Raw genomic sequence first — 16,899 nt, forward strand, 5'->3', positions numbered from 1 at the left:
ACTAGCCTTAGACTCTCAGTGATTTTTCCTGCTTAAGCCACCCAGGTGTAGTCCATCATTCCTGGCTAGCATTCAGAGATTTGGCATTAAAATTAACTTTAGGGGCTAAATAGATGGTTTAGCAGTTAAGAGGACTTGATACTCTTGTAGAGGACCCAAGTTCAACTGTAGACACTACATGGCAGCTCACAACTATCTTTAACTCTAGTTCCAGGGGATTTGAGCCCTCTTTTGAACTCCTCAGGCACCAAGAACAGACATGTTACACATATGTACATACAGACAGAACACTCATGCACTGTAAATAAATTCAATGAGTAAATAATCAGTAAATAAATAGATTAAAATTTATTTTAATATGAGCTAGTGTGTTTCAATACAATAGTAGTAGATAAGATTCTAATTTAGTCATCATTAGGAGACTGCCCATATCCCTAACATTGCAGCTATTGCTGCATTGTCATTGATGTCTCCAAAGCAAGATGTCCAAAACTGAATTCACATTTCTGTCTATTACAACCATCTAACATACTGCCTAAACCAAAACACTCTATATCTCCCTTAAAAATTTAACTTTCCTACCTCTTCTGTATATAGTCAGTTGTCTGTTTCTCTTGGTTTCTATATACTATCTTGGTCTAAGACCATCAAGATCTCTTACTTGGATTTATTAATTACTGTCTAATTGGCTTCTGCTCTTGTCTATTCTATTCTTCCATTAGCTTCTGCTGATGCCTCTCTTCATTTGACTCTTCTTCCTATAGTAAATTATTATTATTATTTACAAAAGATTTATTATACATCCAGTGAGATAGCTCAGCAGATAAAGCTACTTACCACCAGACAATTCAGCACCAAACAGTCCCCAGAACCTGAATTATAGAGGGATAGAATCAATTTACAAAAATTACCCTCTGACTTATACATATACACAATAGCATGTATGTCCATATGTACATACATACATACATGTTTTTAAAGTATTTATTTATTGATGTATATATCTGTGTGAATATGTGAGTGCCAGTGCCTGTGGTATCCAGAGGAATAGGATCCCCTGGAACTCAAGTTACAAGCAATTGTGAGCTTCTTGACATGGGTACTGGGAACCAAACTCTGATCCTCTGCAAGAACACCTTTCTTTTTCTTTTTTTCTTTTTTTCTTTTTTTCTTTTTTTCTTTTTTTTTTTTTTTTTTGTTTTTTTTTTTTTCGAGACAGGGTTTCTCTGTGTAGCCCTGGCTGTCCTGGAACTCACTCTGTAGACCAGGCTGACCTCGAACTCAGAAATCCACCTGCCTCTGCCTCCCAAGTGCTGGGATTAAAAGCGTGCACCACCCCCGCCCGGCTGCAAGAACACTATTAATGGCTTAATGACGAAGCCATGTCTCCAGCACCAATGATAAATTCTTATTGATTCTTAAGATTTCATTTTAGATTGGATGTTCTTAGAGAAGGTGTCCCTTTAAACCACCTTCTTAACAGGTTCCTTACTATCCTATACCTTTTTATAATACCTGTCCCAGTTGCAGTTAAATAATTAACATAGTTAGGATTCAAATCTATATCTCTTGTTGTAATGTAGACATCACAAGGGACAATGATAGTTTCACTTAGAGGCCTACCCACAGCCACATGGCACAGCCTGCGGTGCCACCATGATGAGCAAGTATGTGGGAGAGAAATGGGAGAGAAAGAGAAGTGGAACGGCTTGTGCTCTGTGAAGACAGGTGGAACTGGAAACGTGAGAGTGGTGAGGAACAGCCTGATGGGAGGAGCCTGCACTGCCACCTGAGGCCATGGCAATGTCCCTCGCCTGGGGACCCTGTTGATGTCTAAATTCTGCAGAGAGCTGACCCTTCCCCTCTCTGGCTTCAGCATTCCAGTGAGCTGGCCCCACCCCTCATTGGGACAGTGCTGGAGAGCTGGCCTCAGTGGTGTGGGTGTGAAAAAGCTGGTCCCAATGGTGTAAACATGAGAGAACCAGTCTGCTCTTTGCTGGCTGCCACAGGCAGGAGAGCTGGCTCTGGTGGCACCGGCACAAGAGAGCTGGCAGGCTGACCAGCTCTGCTGCCAGCCAGGCCCAGATCCAGGACTTTTGAGTTGACCCACCCCAACATCTACTTCATCTGTGAACCTCTGAAGTGTGTGAAAAGGCTTGCCCTACAAATCCAAAGCTACAGAATCTCCATGGCACAGGGGAACAACAGGATAACCAAGAGGAGTCTCGGTGAGGATCCAGTATTGAGAGTGTAGCAGAATTCAGAGGCCTGGAACCAGACCAATAATTCATTGCAATGAACATTTGCAAGTAAAGTTATATGGGCAAAAGTTGTATGTATATACTCCGTGATACATCGATTTTTTTTTCTTTTTTTAATTATTTTTTATTTTATTTTTTGATTTCTTTTGTGGGGGAGATTGCAAGGGCAGAGAATAGATATGAAGGGACAAGGAGATGAGTAGGATTGAGGTGCATGATGAGAAGTTCACAAAGAATCACTAAAGTTTTAAAAAATAGACTCTCTTATTCCTTGCTAGAACCCTAACTTAACACATAGTAGTAGATTCTCACACACTAAGTGAGATGATCCTGTTTACTTATAATGCTTCTCTTCCCTGTCTTTGCCTTCAGGGGCTTCCTAGTACAAAGCCACATCCGAAGCTACAGCCCGTAGCAGCTTAGTTTATGTCTGTCTTTCCTACTAGACCATGAAATCTCTTAAGGAAAGAATTATTTTCATATTTCTCTTCTAAGTCTGGATGCAATACACAGGATAAAACAATGGTTTACTAAAGAAAGCAGGAGAAGGAAGGAGAGCTACGTGAGCTGTTCCATTGGGTTTCCCGAATAGTTTCTCTTTCATTGGCAAATGAGAAAAAGAAATATGGAATATTAGAATTATAGAATATGGAAAAGGGACATGCTAAAACTCAAGCCATAATTGTAATCCCTGTACTTGAGAAATTCAAGCAGTTTGGTTCATTATCATCCTCATCTACTCATAAATTAATGTCTGGCCTGGGCTACTCAAGAAGCCAGCCAGCTAAATAAATAAATAAATAAATAAATAAATAAATAAATAAATTTGATAAAAATTGTAGCCAAAGTACCTGGAAGGGGAGATAATTAAGGACACTTGGTTGTTAGTAGCTAACAATATTATGGGTTAACAAGAGACATGAGCCATAGTAAGCAAATTATGATTTATGTCTCAGGTTTTCTGAGAGAGATGTTTTGTTTCCTGGTAATTTATATAATTCTGACTTTGAAAAAGTCTCATCTTACTTTCTCATTCACAATTCCCAGAATATAAATACACATCTTGTCCTTTTAATTTGTAGAAAAGCATGTAAGAAAAATTCTTACATCTGTTATCTGTGGCATAGGAAGTCTTTCTTCACTTGAATATAACTTCTGGCAAGCTTTTCCTGTAAATGTTTTAATGTGTTCTCAAGAAAGCTACAAACCCTTAGCTGAATATTTGGCCACTTTTCAAAAACACTGTGAGCTTTGATTCTCTGGCTTAGATATTAGGAAAGCCTGTCAATAAAATTAAGTTTTCAGCCTACATAGTAACATAATCTTAGCACTTGGAACATAGAGGCAGGAATTCAAGTTCGGCTGGCTATACAGAGTTCATGGCCAGACAGAAATACATGAGACCCTATCAACAAAATAAAAAACAAAACAGCAACAACAAAAAACATGAAAATAAAAAAATTAAGTCAAATTTAACTTTTAAAAAATAGTGCCCCCTGAGGGACAAGCCTGACTGCATAGGGGTTGATGTCAAAAGTATCCCCTCTCCAGGAAAAAGACATCAGGACGGGTATGGCCCTCATGCCTCACTGGACAACAACAGGGGGACCAGAGCCATTACAAGGTCCCCTTCAATCACTGGAGGTCAGGCCTCTATCCCCACCTTCAAAAGATTAGATTTGCCACAGCCCGTCTATACTTAGAGAAGGGAGGGAATGTCAGGGGCATCCTTGCTTACACACTGAAGGCCTAAAATCAGCCATAGGCCTAAAATCAGCAATAGGCCTGTCATACATATATACTAACACCAAGTCTTGGGTCTCTGTGGATAAACACTGAAACAGATGGCTATAAGCTATGTAAACAGGCAGTTTTTGTGACAATTTACCACCCTGAGTAGTCATAGACCTTGTAAATAGGTAGCCTTGGCAGATATTACCAACTTAGATAAGGACAAGTGAATCATAGGCAGAGTCATAGTGACCTATCCCCCTGAACCCTGAGCCAATACCCTGTTCTGTATTCCCCCTGAACACCCACGCTCCAGTGTCATCCCCTTCCCCATGTCCTGCCTTTTTGTGTTTATAACCCCTGTGTGAATGAGTATAAATTGCAATTTGAAAAAAAATATATATATATATGAATATGAGACATCGCTTTACAGATTTTACCAGGAAAAAAAAATAGTGCCTTTGTATGTTATTCCATTTCCGTATTGCCTACTTGATATAAAAAGAGAATATTTGGGGAGCTGAAGACATGTCTTAGTAGTTAAGAGCACTTGCTGCTCTTGTAAGAGATCCAGCTCAGTTCCCAGCACTCACATGGCAGCTAACAGCTGTAACTCCTGTGTCAGGGGATCTGGCACTCTTTAGACTCTCTTGGGCACCAGGCAAGTACATGTTATACATACATATATGCAGGCAAAACTCTCATGCACATCAAATAAAAATAAATCCTTTTTTTAAAAGAGCCAGTCATAGTAGCACAGGCTTTTAATTCCAGCACTTGGGGAGGCATAAACAGGAGGATTAGTAAATCAAGACCATCTTTGGACACATAACAAGCCTGGTTACATCTGACTGTGTTTTAAAAATAGTAAGTAACCAGATAGTTAGCATAGGAATCTGTGATTTGGGCAGGTTTGGCATGTTCTTTTCAGCATTAGAATGGTTCATAGACTGGTGCTCATGGGTCTGTTTCCTAGGTTAGCCATATGGCTAGGAAGACTAGTGCTTACAGGTCTGTTTCCTAGGCTAGGCTTATGGCTAGGACTGCTAACACTGTGCTATCTCTTCATTTGGTCTTACATGTAACATGACAATTTCAAGTCAGCTATTTTTTTTTAATCTATGAAAAGCATTCAATTTCAGATTAAAATTATAAAGAGCTATCATTTTGGCTCATTGTTTTAGAAAATGGAAGACATATGCCTATGTATTCTAAAGGAATGAAATATTTTCCCTCGTGCCTGCTTCGGCAGAACATATACTAAAAGTGGAACGGTACAGAGAAGATTAGCATGGCTCTTGTGCAAGGATGACATGCAGATTCGTGAAGCATACCATATTTTTTATCCAGCTGCACTTTTCATCTCTTCTTTTTGCTTGCTACATGCCTAATAAACTCACTCATTCCAAGGCAAAATAAAATTTTTTTCTCCTCCCAAATATTTATGATAATATTAACAATCTTTTTAGTTTTTAACCCAGGTTTCAAGAACATTTACAAACAATTGTTTTGGTGGTGATGTCTCAACAAAAAGTCTCTCCATTTATAGTGTCAGTCAAGTAGTGCAAAAAATTACATACACTGTATTTTTGTTAGTGAGCAGGCAGCTAACTTATCTTGGGAGAGATCATATGGTGCTGGGGAAGGGGAAAAGGAATTTGCTTTCCATTCCTGTGTCCATGCAACAAGCAGTAAAACATCAGTTACTCCAGTTTGAACTCGGCTGTGCTTTCTGCCAGCAGAAGATCTGTTTAATGGGTTTTGAAGCTTTGATGAGTATTTGAGCTTAGTGAAGGATTTGAGTTTCTCAGATGAGAACTCCCGTTTGTTGGGCTCCTGTCACCTTCCAGAATACCAGTACACTTCTAATTGGCCGTGTCATTAGCTTTCCACAACCTTACACAGCTGTCATCTCCTGAATATGCTAGCACTGTCCCCGTTAAGTTCCGACTTACCTGCCAGACCTGAGAATTATGATTATATCAAACTGAGCCACAGTGTGAATTTCAAATTTTGTTGGACCACCAGAAGTAAGTTCTCTCCTCACATGTTTTAATCTGAAAATTCTTACATATTTGGTTGCTGTTGTCAGAATGTGGAAAGATCTTCCCAAATTTGGGGCAAGTGTACTATCACGAGCATGATCAAAGACTGTCATAAGAGTTTCAGCTTTGCACATTTCATGGTTCTTTTATTGTAATAAAAACTCTGAACCCTGGCTGTTGCATCTAGACTACTGTTATCACTCCTCATAGCTATCATGGTGTTGGAAGTGTTCCAAGAAATACAGCTACAGCTCAGCTTACATGAGATCTCACTCTACAGAGACCACTGGCTGAGATTCGTAATATCTGGTGCCACACATTTTCTTACTATACCATATGCTGAACAGGTTGCTACATCAGACCCATATGCTTGGGAGTAAATGTCATGTCAGTAATACATGTTCTGATGTCTACTAGAGCTGTCCTCTTCACCCAGTGACTCTGTTCTCAGAGTTTATCATTTGACTTTCCTGCTATTTCTTTCCATATAATAGCCAAAAGAACAAGAAGCCCAAACCTGTCCAAATTCAGAATGAGCCCATGCCAGACGTTATACAGATCAACTATTTGTCTTTCAACTAGCAGTACAATGCCAGTCTCCTCTTTAACTTTTATCTCAGACCTTCCTGAGGCAGAAGGGAACCACCTCCCTGAGGGCACTGGGCATTTGTTAAGCATTGTTTTTTTGTTTTTTTTTAATTTTTATTTATTTAATGTATGAATGCTCTGCTGCATATATATCTACCTGCCTGAAGAGGGCATCAGATCCTCCTATAGATGGTTGTGAGTCACCAAGTGGTTGCTGGGAATTGAACACAGGACCTCTGGAAGAGCAGCTAGTGCTCTTAGCCGCTGAGCCATCTCACCAGCCCTTGTTAAACATTGCTAAACCTTGACATTCTGGTTGGTTGCTGGAACAGGTGGCCATGCTGCCCCTGTGGGAGTGGGAAGACACATGATAGATGATGTCATTGCAGTCCATTGTGATGCTGTGTGCCCCAAGCACAGCCTTCGCTACCAGTTTTCTTATTTGTTACTTCAAGACTTCAAGATATGTGACCAGTGAGAGATGGAGCTGCCTTTTTTTGCCTCATCAGCTCTGTCATTTGTCACTGCTGTTGAATTTTATTATATGGATGATCAGATATTGCCTCCTGTACAAATGAAGATAACTCTATATTCTTAGGCTTAACTGTGTTTCACACTGTGTGGTGGTATTGAGTCAGTGGGACATACTTGATGACCCAGAGACTCAAATAGTTATCTGAGTCTAGGAAGTTTACCACACTGTGATATAGGTATTCTCAGCAGCCAATCTGGATTCAAGGAGAGAAGGGTAGACTTAATCTCTTAATGTGGGAGCATGACAAGTTTTTGTTTTTGTTTTTGTTTTTTTGTTTTGTTTTTTGTTTGTTTGTTTGTTTGTTTTTTTGTTTTTCGAGACAGGGTTTCTCTGTGTAGTTCTGGCTGTCCTGGAACTCACTCTGTAGACCAGGCTGACCTCGAACTCAGAAATCCACCTGTCTCTGCCTCCCAAGTGCTGGGATTAAAGGCGTGCGCCACCACCGCCCGGCTGCATGACAAGATTCTTAGAGAGTATGTGGAACTAGAAATATTATTGGATCCATTATAAAAATATAACCTGCCATAAAGCGAACCTTATTTAGACCTTAGTAAATAAAAAGGTTTGCATTTTCAAAGTTTATTTTTCTAGGATAAAGCAGAATGTTTGTTCAAAATGGCAGAAATGATGTCAGCATCTACAGGCCCATTAAACAGAAGTACAGCTTTTAATAAGAAGTTTTTTATTCACACCTAGAATCCTTGACTTTGTCCTTAGAAAAGAGTTTCATGATTGGCTTGTATGAAGTTGGAATACACTAAGAAATTTTAACATAGAAGTGCTCAGAGAAAGAGTAAAATAGACCCAAGTTTGCCCAAGTACTTTTCAAGGGGAGAATTACACTTAAATATCTTTTAAATAGACACACATTGCTGGGTGTGGTGGTGTACACCTTTAATTTGAGCACTCGAAAGCAGAGCCAGGCAGATCTCTGAGTTTAAGGCCAGCATGGTCTACATAGTGAGTTCAAGGTCAGCCAGAGCTACATTGGGAGAGTCTGTCTTTAAAAAAATAAAATAAAGCCAAATGTCCATGTTTGGTATCATGAAATATCTCAAAGGGTTGCCAAGGAACTTAAGAATGAGATCATAAAGAGATCCCTGTGATAGGATTCAATAGCATTGCAGCTTGACGAAGCAAAACCACCATAGATCACAAGTTGTGCAAAGGAAGATAACTTTTAAAATTATTTTATGTATATGGGTGTTTTGCCTGCATTTATGTTTGTGCACCACATTCATGCCTAGTACCAGTGGATCACCTAGAACCATGATGGCTGTGAGCTGTCATGTGGGTAATGGAAATCTAATCCTGGTACTCTAGAAGAGCAACCCATTACTTCTTAATGCTGAGCCCAATCTCTCCAACCGCATATTCTGGAATTCTTGATTTTCATAGGACAGAGACTCCAACCAGACTCTGGAGTGTGAGATTTTTTTTTTCTCTTCTCATGTCTTCTTAATTTTCTGTCTCTTTCTGTCCTGCATAAGATAACTTTTTATTTTTGTTAACTTCTTTTTTACTAATCAAGAGAACCTTCACCTGTTTTCCCTGAAACACTGTCATAATCACTATAAAAGTAGTACTTAAGGTTGGCATGGTGGTACACACTTCTTTAATCTTTTTATCAATTCTTTGTGAGTTTCACATTATGCACCCCAGTCCGACTCATCTCCCTCATATCCACCCTTCACCCTTGCAGGCTTCCCAACAACTCAAACTCAATAAAAGCCTAGAAAACATCTCTCTGTGGAAGCTGTAGTATGTCACAGTGTGGCCCACAGTATGTCCCTCTGTCCATACATCTTCACTTGCAAATGTTCATTGCAGTGAGTCATTGACCTAGTTTAAGGCCTCTGGCTTCTGTGACACCATTAATACTGGATTCTCACAGACTCCTTCCGGGTATCCTGTTGTTACATCACAGAGCTCCTGCAGCTTTTGGATCAGCAGGACTGCCCCTTCCATGCATCACAACTGTTCACCGATAATATAGGGTGATATTATTTTGGGGTGGGCCAACTCAGAGCCCTAGACCTGCTAGTCAGTGTGCCAGCTCTCTCTTACCTGCACTACCAGGCCAGCTCACCAGCACTGCTCTACTAGGCCTGCAGCTGATGAGAGACAGGGCCAGCTCTCCCAGCTGCTGCAGGTGGTGAGGGGAAGGCATCGCTTCCATACCCACTCCATCTCATGGCAGACAAGTGGTGAGGCCAGGTCTCCTGCACTCTTTCCTCAGGCTGGCTCACCCACACCCACAGCCCCAGGGGCAGCTCTGCTGGTGGCACACATCATTAATCTCAGTACTCCGAAGGCATAGGTAGGTGGATCTCTTGAGTTCCAGGCCTGCCTGTTCTACATAGGGAGTTCACACTAGCCAGAGCTATATAGACCATGTCTCAAAGAAATATCTGTGAAGTGTCACAGCATATTCTGTCTTCATTCCTTTTCAAGGTCAGAGCTTTGCTTTTTTTTTTTAAACTGGGTTACTAAGTCCAAAGATCGCATTCTTTTAAAAGATTCTTTACATGTGTTTAGTGTGGGGTTTTGAGTGTGTTCATCTGTCTGTCATGTGCATATCACTGTGTGTGGAAATCAGAAAACAGCCTGCAGTAGAGTTTCCTCCCTTACACCATGTGGGTTCTGGTGATAGAACTCAGGCTTGACAGCAACCAAATTTGCCTGCTGAGCTCTCTCTCTGGACCTTGTCTTCTATATAAAACCCTCTGTATAATACCCACACAATGAACATTTTTTTCCATTTACGTGTATACATTTATTTTTAAATTTTTATTACATGTATTGTTTGTGTGTGTGCATGGGTGTGGAAGTGAGAGCACAGCTTATAGGAGTTGGATTGGCCCCACATCTATTTCTTTTAAGAATATTTTATCTACATGTAAGTGAAGAGCTTAATCTGGATAAACCTTGTCCTTTGAATCCTCTTAAAAAGAAAATCATTCCCCACCCCACAGCTCTCTTTTTTTTGTTTGTTTGTTTGAAGTTATATGCATGTACTGTGTTCTGATGCTCTCCCCCACCCCCCATTTCTCCACAGCTGTGCATGCCCAAAGGGCTGTCTTTCAGAACACAGGCTGACAATAAAGAGCCTCAGTTCCACTCATTTATAATTACCCGGGAAGATGGTTCTCGCACCTATGGTTTTGTTCTCACTTTTTATGAAGAAGTTACAAGTAAGCAGATCTGTACAGCTATGCAGACACTGTACCAGATGCACAACGCTGAGCAGTACAGCAGTGTGTATGCTTCATCCTCTTGCAGTATGGACTCACTGGCAAGTAGTATCGATGAGGGAGATGCGACCTCTCTTTTGAAACTCCAGCGATACAACTCTTACGACATCAACAGAGACACCTTGTATGTTTCAAAAAGCATATGCTTGATCACACCTCTGCCTTTCATGCAAGCCTGCAAGAAATTCCTCCTCCAACTTCACAAGGCAGTTACCTCACAACAGCCTCCACCCCTGCCACTCGAAAGCTACATCCACAATATTCTCTACGAGGTACCCCTTCCGCCCCCCGGGAGGTCACTGAAATTTTATGGTGTTTATGAACCTGTCATCTGCCAGAGGCCTGGGCCAAATGAACTCCCTCTTTCTGACTACCCTCTTCGAGAGGCCTGTGAGCTCCTGGGACTAGAGAACCTAGTGCAAGTGTTTACCTGTGTTCTTTTAGAAATGCAGATCCTTCTCTACTCACAAGGTAAGTATCCTTTGCACTTAGTTTTTTGAAAACAAGTAATTTTGCCCTGAACTGCTGTGTTTCATTATATAATCAAATAATGATATGAAGAGATTGCCATGAACTGCTATGTTTTGTTATAGAATCAAATAATGATATGAAGCCTCTTCTGTTTCGCATTAAAAAGAATTGGCTTGGATGAGATGGAAAGTTGTAGTTTGTTTCTCTTTGAAGTTTCAGTGGCTGCAGAAATACATTGAGACTTGTTACTGTAAGTGACTAATGGACTTTCTGTTCTTTACAAATTGATAAAGTGTCACATGAAAATTCAAGTGGCATTTGAAAGGAATAAATGAAATGTTTACTCTGGAACTAAAGGCAGACAACTTTGGACCTCTGCTTGTAGGAGTACTTCATGAGTAGAAAGAGGAGATGTGCAGGTAGAGAACAGGTAGGACTGCCCCAGACCTAGCAGCAGATCTGCTAATATTGTGAGTAGTTGTGTTTTTAACCTCTAATCCCAGAAGGCACTATCTTTATTGTATCTTTTATTCCCAACACTAATTTATTTAGGATTCCAGCAAGTTAAATTTTGCTTCACTAATATATTTATGATATAGAGCCTAGACTAGGATGCCTGTTTCCATCTGCATGTGAATTTACATAAGAAATAGAGATGTTGTGTTATAATAGGTACTGAATTGTAGGCCATGTGTGTTGTTGAAACTTTGGAAAATACTATGGCATTTGGATTAGCGTTTTGCTAGCCTGTATTTATGCTGGCAGTCTCTGCTGCTGCTGTCAGCTTCTGTCAGCTTTTTTTTTTTTTTTCCTCACTTTTCTTTTTTATTTTTCTATTTTAAATTATAAGTGAAACTGAGCCAAGCAGGCTATATTTATGCTTCCCCATCTTGTGTGTGTGTGTTGACAGCCCTTTGTGAGTTTTCTCAGTTTGTCCTACATAATGGTTTTTGATAATGTGTTCCAATGTTGTTTTTTGTTATGAGGGAGTTGTCTAATGGCTTACCTAAGTTCTTTATTTTGCATTTGCTCTCATTTTCTTAGTGCTCATCATTACCTGTGTACTGCCTGCTTGTAGCTGAAAAACTTAGTAATCCTGTCCTGCTCTATTGCTCTTCTCCCTGAAGAGACGGTGGGACTGGAGAAGGGCATGTCCACTCTCAGGGTCAGATTTTAAACCACTTCAGACTCTAGATTTTAGGATTAGAAACGTTTAAACAGGATGGAGAAATGTATCAATGGTTGAGAACACCTGTTCTTGCTCTTCTTTCAGAGGACCAGGTTTTGGTTGTCAGCAACCACATTACAGGTCACAACTGCCCATAACTCCAGTTCCAGGAGATCTGGGACCCTCTTTTGATCTCCAAAGTCACTAGGCACACACATGGAGCACAGATACACACGCAAGCAAAACCCTCAAACACATAAAAGAAAATAATCTTTTCTTTTTTCTAATTAGCCCCAAGGAAGGGGGATGATGGGAGGAGTGAGGAGGGGGTGGATGGGTGGGAGAGGTGGGAAGTGGGGGGAAGCACCCTCCCAGAGGCAAAGGGGAGTTGGGAGGGGGTGAAGAACTCTTGGAGGGTGGACTGAGAAGGGGGACAACAATTGGAATGTAAATATATATATATATATATATATATATATATATATAAAATAATCTTTTAAAAAATGTTTAACCAATATTGATTTTAGAAGTCATAAAAGTCTTAGTTTCAAACTTCTGCTCTGTCCCTTATTAACTAGAACTGCTGTAGGTGAGAGACTTAATTTTCAGGAGTATTGCCCCTCATCTCTCTAGGGATTCCTTTGCCACCCACCCATGATTAATTGTAAGAGTTAAGTGAGAAGACCTGTATAGAATTCTTAGACTGTTTTTGATGTTGCTTTTATCCAGGGGGAAACTGAGGCACAGATGTGCTAAGTAATCATAGCACGAGTAAGTACTGTGGTAGCTCCAAAAATTGGGCTTATATCAGTCTCTCTTCTCCAGACAACTTAACCTTGTTGGTAACTGTACTGGATCTACACATAGTCTTTCCTTACCTGTCTCAATGCTTATTAAATTATTTACTCATTCTTCAGCTATATGATAAAGGCATCATACTAAATATTTGTAGAGTATGAAATAAAACTTTGTGTAAATACAGTGGTGGATTTTATGGTGTCTCTCCCCTCAGAGAAGGACATTTAAGTGAACCAATTGAAAGAGACACTGAGCTGACTTGTACTCCTTTGTGATTCTTTGTAAGTGATTCAAAGGATATTCGCTTCTTAATTTCTTATCCTCGATAATATATACTGTAAAATTTAAAGATGCTTCAAGAACCAATTACTGAAAAAATCTAAAGTGAATCTAAGTAGATGGATTTCAATGATGAAAGTGTTCGTTAAACTGACTTGTAATTTTAGTCCACAATTTATTTAGACAGATTCAGTCTGTCATCTAGAGAATAATTACGTTATAGTCTTTCCTCAATGATGATGAACTATAAATTTTTAAGTAGCGAGTGCACTCAGGAAGTCCAGGCTCTTTCCAAGTACCTTAAGTCAAAAGAGGAATCTTCAAAGGTTGCACGAAGCCAGACAGTGTAAGCTGGGAGTATGGTCCTCTTTTCAAAAGAACAGTGGAAATATAAAAGATCAGGAATGTAAACAATATTTCCTATTAAAAGCCTCCAGAACACTTTTGGGCCTTGCTTGCTTACCTCCTTTGGCTCTTCACATAGGAAAGAAGCAGTTACCGCCTCCTACACCACCAACCCTTGTTCCTGGTTCCTATTTGCCTCTGCAGAGCTCCTCTGCCAGCCCTTTGGCACTCTTCTTTACTAGTTGTTTGAATGTAGAATCTACTTGGAGTTTTCTTGAAAATGTTGGGAGTCTTTTTATTACATATTGCTAGCCACGAGGAAGTAGATACAGTTTGTTGGTCATAGTTTATCAATCATAAAAACAAACCTATTTTGGTAATAGCAACTATATTTCCATGACCGGATCCAAAAGGCAGTAGAATTTGACCAGTTTTGACTACTGTTCTACTATTAGATTTTTGCAGGGACTGGGGGTTGCCTTGAAGATACCAGGCAAGTGCTCTACCCGTGAGCATATCTACTATTAGACACTTTATGATAAACATAACGTTAGTATTGTTAAAGTTTTCTTCTTTTGGCATGGGGTCTCATGTAGTCCTGGCTGGCCTTGCGTTCACTATGTATCTGAGGATAACCTCGAACTCCTCTAACTCTTGTTTCTCTACCTCCCAAGGGCTAGGACTACATGCATATGTTACCATGTCTAGTTCTATTTGTGGTATTTTTTAATTCAGTAAAACAGGCTTTTATTTGGGCCAATTGTGATAGATATATGGGACTATCCTATGCAAGCATGCCTTTAATAGTCTAATTTTACACTGCCCAGTCTATCTGACCATATGACCAAGTCATGAGTTAGTAGAGATTCAGATGTAAGAATGTTTACTGTTGTGTCTGCTCTTTTATCACTACTAGAGAAACACCATGTGATTTTTGTCAGGCAGCTGAGCTGATTTGTTTTTAGCTTCCTTATTGTCACAGTGACCTCCTAAACAGGATACATTCGTTTGCTTTGAAGCTGCCATCCATAGACAAAGCAGCCCTTTTTTGGTTGAGAGGTGTCATGTCCAAGTGATAATAGAACCTGACAGATTCTCACACAGTTTTAGCCATTTCTAAAGGAAAAGAAATGTTCTGCAGTATGTGAACCTCTTTGCATTTCTGCACTAATGAGATCCAGTATAAACTACTTCCATTTCATTATGGAACTTTCCCTTCAGAGTTTTTTCTGACCTTATGAGATACCTTGAGTATTTCAGGTTTCAAGTTTATTTGATGTACTTCAACCATGGTAACTGGCTTAATATCCAATTACTAGCTCATAGTTGTTCCTCAAATGGAAATTCTGTAGTTCAGTGGCCCTGTAGAAGTTACCTGGAGGTACAGATATTTAACATAGTCTCCAAAGCTGTTGCACTGAGAATTTGTCCGTATTAACCCTCCAGCTCCTGGTTCATGCTGTTTGCTTATGAAGTCTGACTCATTCATTCCCATTTAGCATGTCCAATTAGTATGGCTTGGAAAGTGAATTTACATAACTTCTGTCCTATAATAGTACAAAGAGAAACCATTCCCGTAAAACATACATATAAACCCTGTTTAAATATTCTAATTCACTTTAGACTTGTACCACGATTCTATGAACCCTAAGTTTGTTTTTTCTTTTTTTAGATATTTATTTACTTATTATTTTTTATTTATACGAGTATACTGTGGCTGCCTTCAGACACATCAGAAGAAGGCATCAGATCCCATTACAGATGGTTGTGAGCCACCATGTGGTTGCCGGGAATTGAACTCAGGACCTCTGCAAGAGCAGTCAGTGCACTTAACCACTGAGCCATCTCTCCAGCCTCCTAAGTTTGTTTTTTCAAGACAGGGTTTCTCTTTGTAGCCCTGGCTGTCCTGGAACTAGCCTCGAGGTCAGGCTGACCTTGAATTCAAAGATTCACCTGCCTCTGTCTCTGGATTAATGACGTACCACCACTATCCAGTGTAACGCTAACATTTAAATATCCTATCATTCTAATTATATCCTATGTTAACTGATTTTAATACCTTAGTATATGAGACAGCTCTGTGAAGTTTGTTCCAGAAAACCCTTTTTCTACCCCTGACCATGTTGTATACACCTTTGAATTAGGAGTTAGGCCTCTTATAAGTGGTTGTGCCAAGTGACACTAGTCCTTTGTCTAGTCATAATCTTGACTGTGGCTCAAGCAGGTTGTAGTTTATGGTGTTTATTTAATTTTTATTTTTTATTTTATGCATATGTTTTTTTCTGCATGTATGTATGTGTACCACATGTGTGCAGTACTCACAGAGGCTAGAAGAGGGTGTCAAATCCTCTGGATTTGTAAGCTGCCTTGTGGGTGCTGGACTCGAGCCCAGGTGCTGTAGAAGTGTAGCCAGTGCTCTTAACCACTGAACTGTCTTTCCAGCCCCATAGTTCATGTTTCTTATTGATAGCTTTGACTTTTTAGCCCTTTAAATTTCTCTAAACTGAGACAAAACAAAACACAAAATAAACAAAAAAAACTTGATTGAACTCCTTAATGGTGGGAAAATATCAAGTGATTTTATTTTTAACTAAATTATTTTAACAAAAATCATATTAACTTATAAAAATTAAATTAACTAAAATATCTTTAATCTGCCTTCCAGAGTGCTATGTGTAAGACCCTTGTTTAAACTCATTAACATCTTGTTTAAATTATTTATTTTTTATTATAACCTTTATTTTTCTTTTATAACTTCATACATATATATAATATATCTTGATTTTTTTAAAAGATTTGTTTGTTTTAGTTTATGTATATGCCTGTATGTATGTCTGTATACCACCAGTGCCCATGGAGGCCAGAAGAGGGTATCAGATCCTCTGGAACTGGAGTTATAGACAGTTGTAAGCTGCCATGTGGGTGCTGAAATTCAACTCAGGTCCTCTGAAGAGCAGCCAGGATCTTAGAACTATAGCTCAGTGATAGAGCACTTGCCTAATATATATGAGGACCTAGGTTCAACTTATATTGTAAAAAAAAAAAAAAAAAGATCATTTTTTTAACAAGACAGTCTTATCTAGCAGATGCCAGCCTTGAGCTTACTATGTTATCAAGCATGACTTTGAATTTCTGATTTTTCTGCCTCCACCTTGAAAGTACTAGAGTTACTGATGTCTATCCTGTGCCTAGTTTATATAGTGTTAAGGATTGAACCTGTACCTTCTTGCATGCTAGGCAGGTATTCCACCAACTGAGCTATGTCCCCAGTGCTAGAAATATGGTAAGGTGAGTTGCACCACATTCCGCTTTTTAAATTTTTTCCAAGTATAAAACTCAGGTCATTAAGTTTGCCTGTCATTCATGTTTAGCCACTGTTGCAGGAGATATTTAAAACGGCAGCATTCAATCTGGCTTTTCTTAA

General features: G+C 39.5%; 1 protein-coding gene, 1 non-coding gene and 1 pseudogene across 5 annotated transcripts in view; 2 read left to right on the forward strand and 1 right to left on the reverse strand.

Moving 5' to 3' along the window:
* Dennd5b (DENN domain containing 5B) overlaps positions 1 to 16,899 on the forward strand; it is a 132,829-nt gene that overhangs the window by 32,193 nt on the left and 83,737 nt on the right. For all 4 annotated transcript variants that reach the window (XM_028757571.1, XM_028757572.1, XM_028757573.1 and 1 more), the window contains one exon: positions 10,219 to 10,885. In XM_028757571.1, the coding sequence (XP_028613404.1) occupies positions 10,219 to 10,885 (667 nt within the window). The remainder of the gene's footprint in view (positions 1 to 10,218; positions 10,886 to 16,899) is intronic.
* On the forward strand, positions 5,231 to 5,335 carry LOC114612647. Its single transcript, XR_003710063.1, has one exon. It is a non-coding gene; the product is annotated as a U6 spliceosomal RNA (small nuclear RNA).
* Positions 5,565 to 6,704, reverse strand: LOC114612551 (annotated as a pseudogene).

This window comes from Grammomys surdaster, unplaced genomic scaffold, assembly GCF_004785775.1.
Source record: "Grammomys surdaster isolate TR1022 unplaced genomic scaffold, NIH_TR_1.0 126176, whole genome shotgun sequence".
Classification (NCBI taxonomy): Eukaryota; Metazoa; Chordata; class Mammalia; order Rodentia; family Muridae; genus Grammomys; species Grammomys surdaster.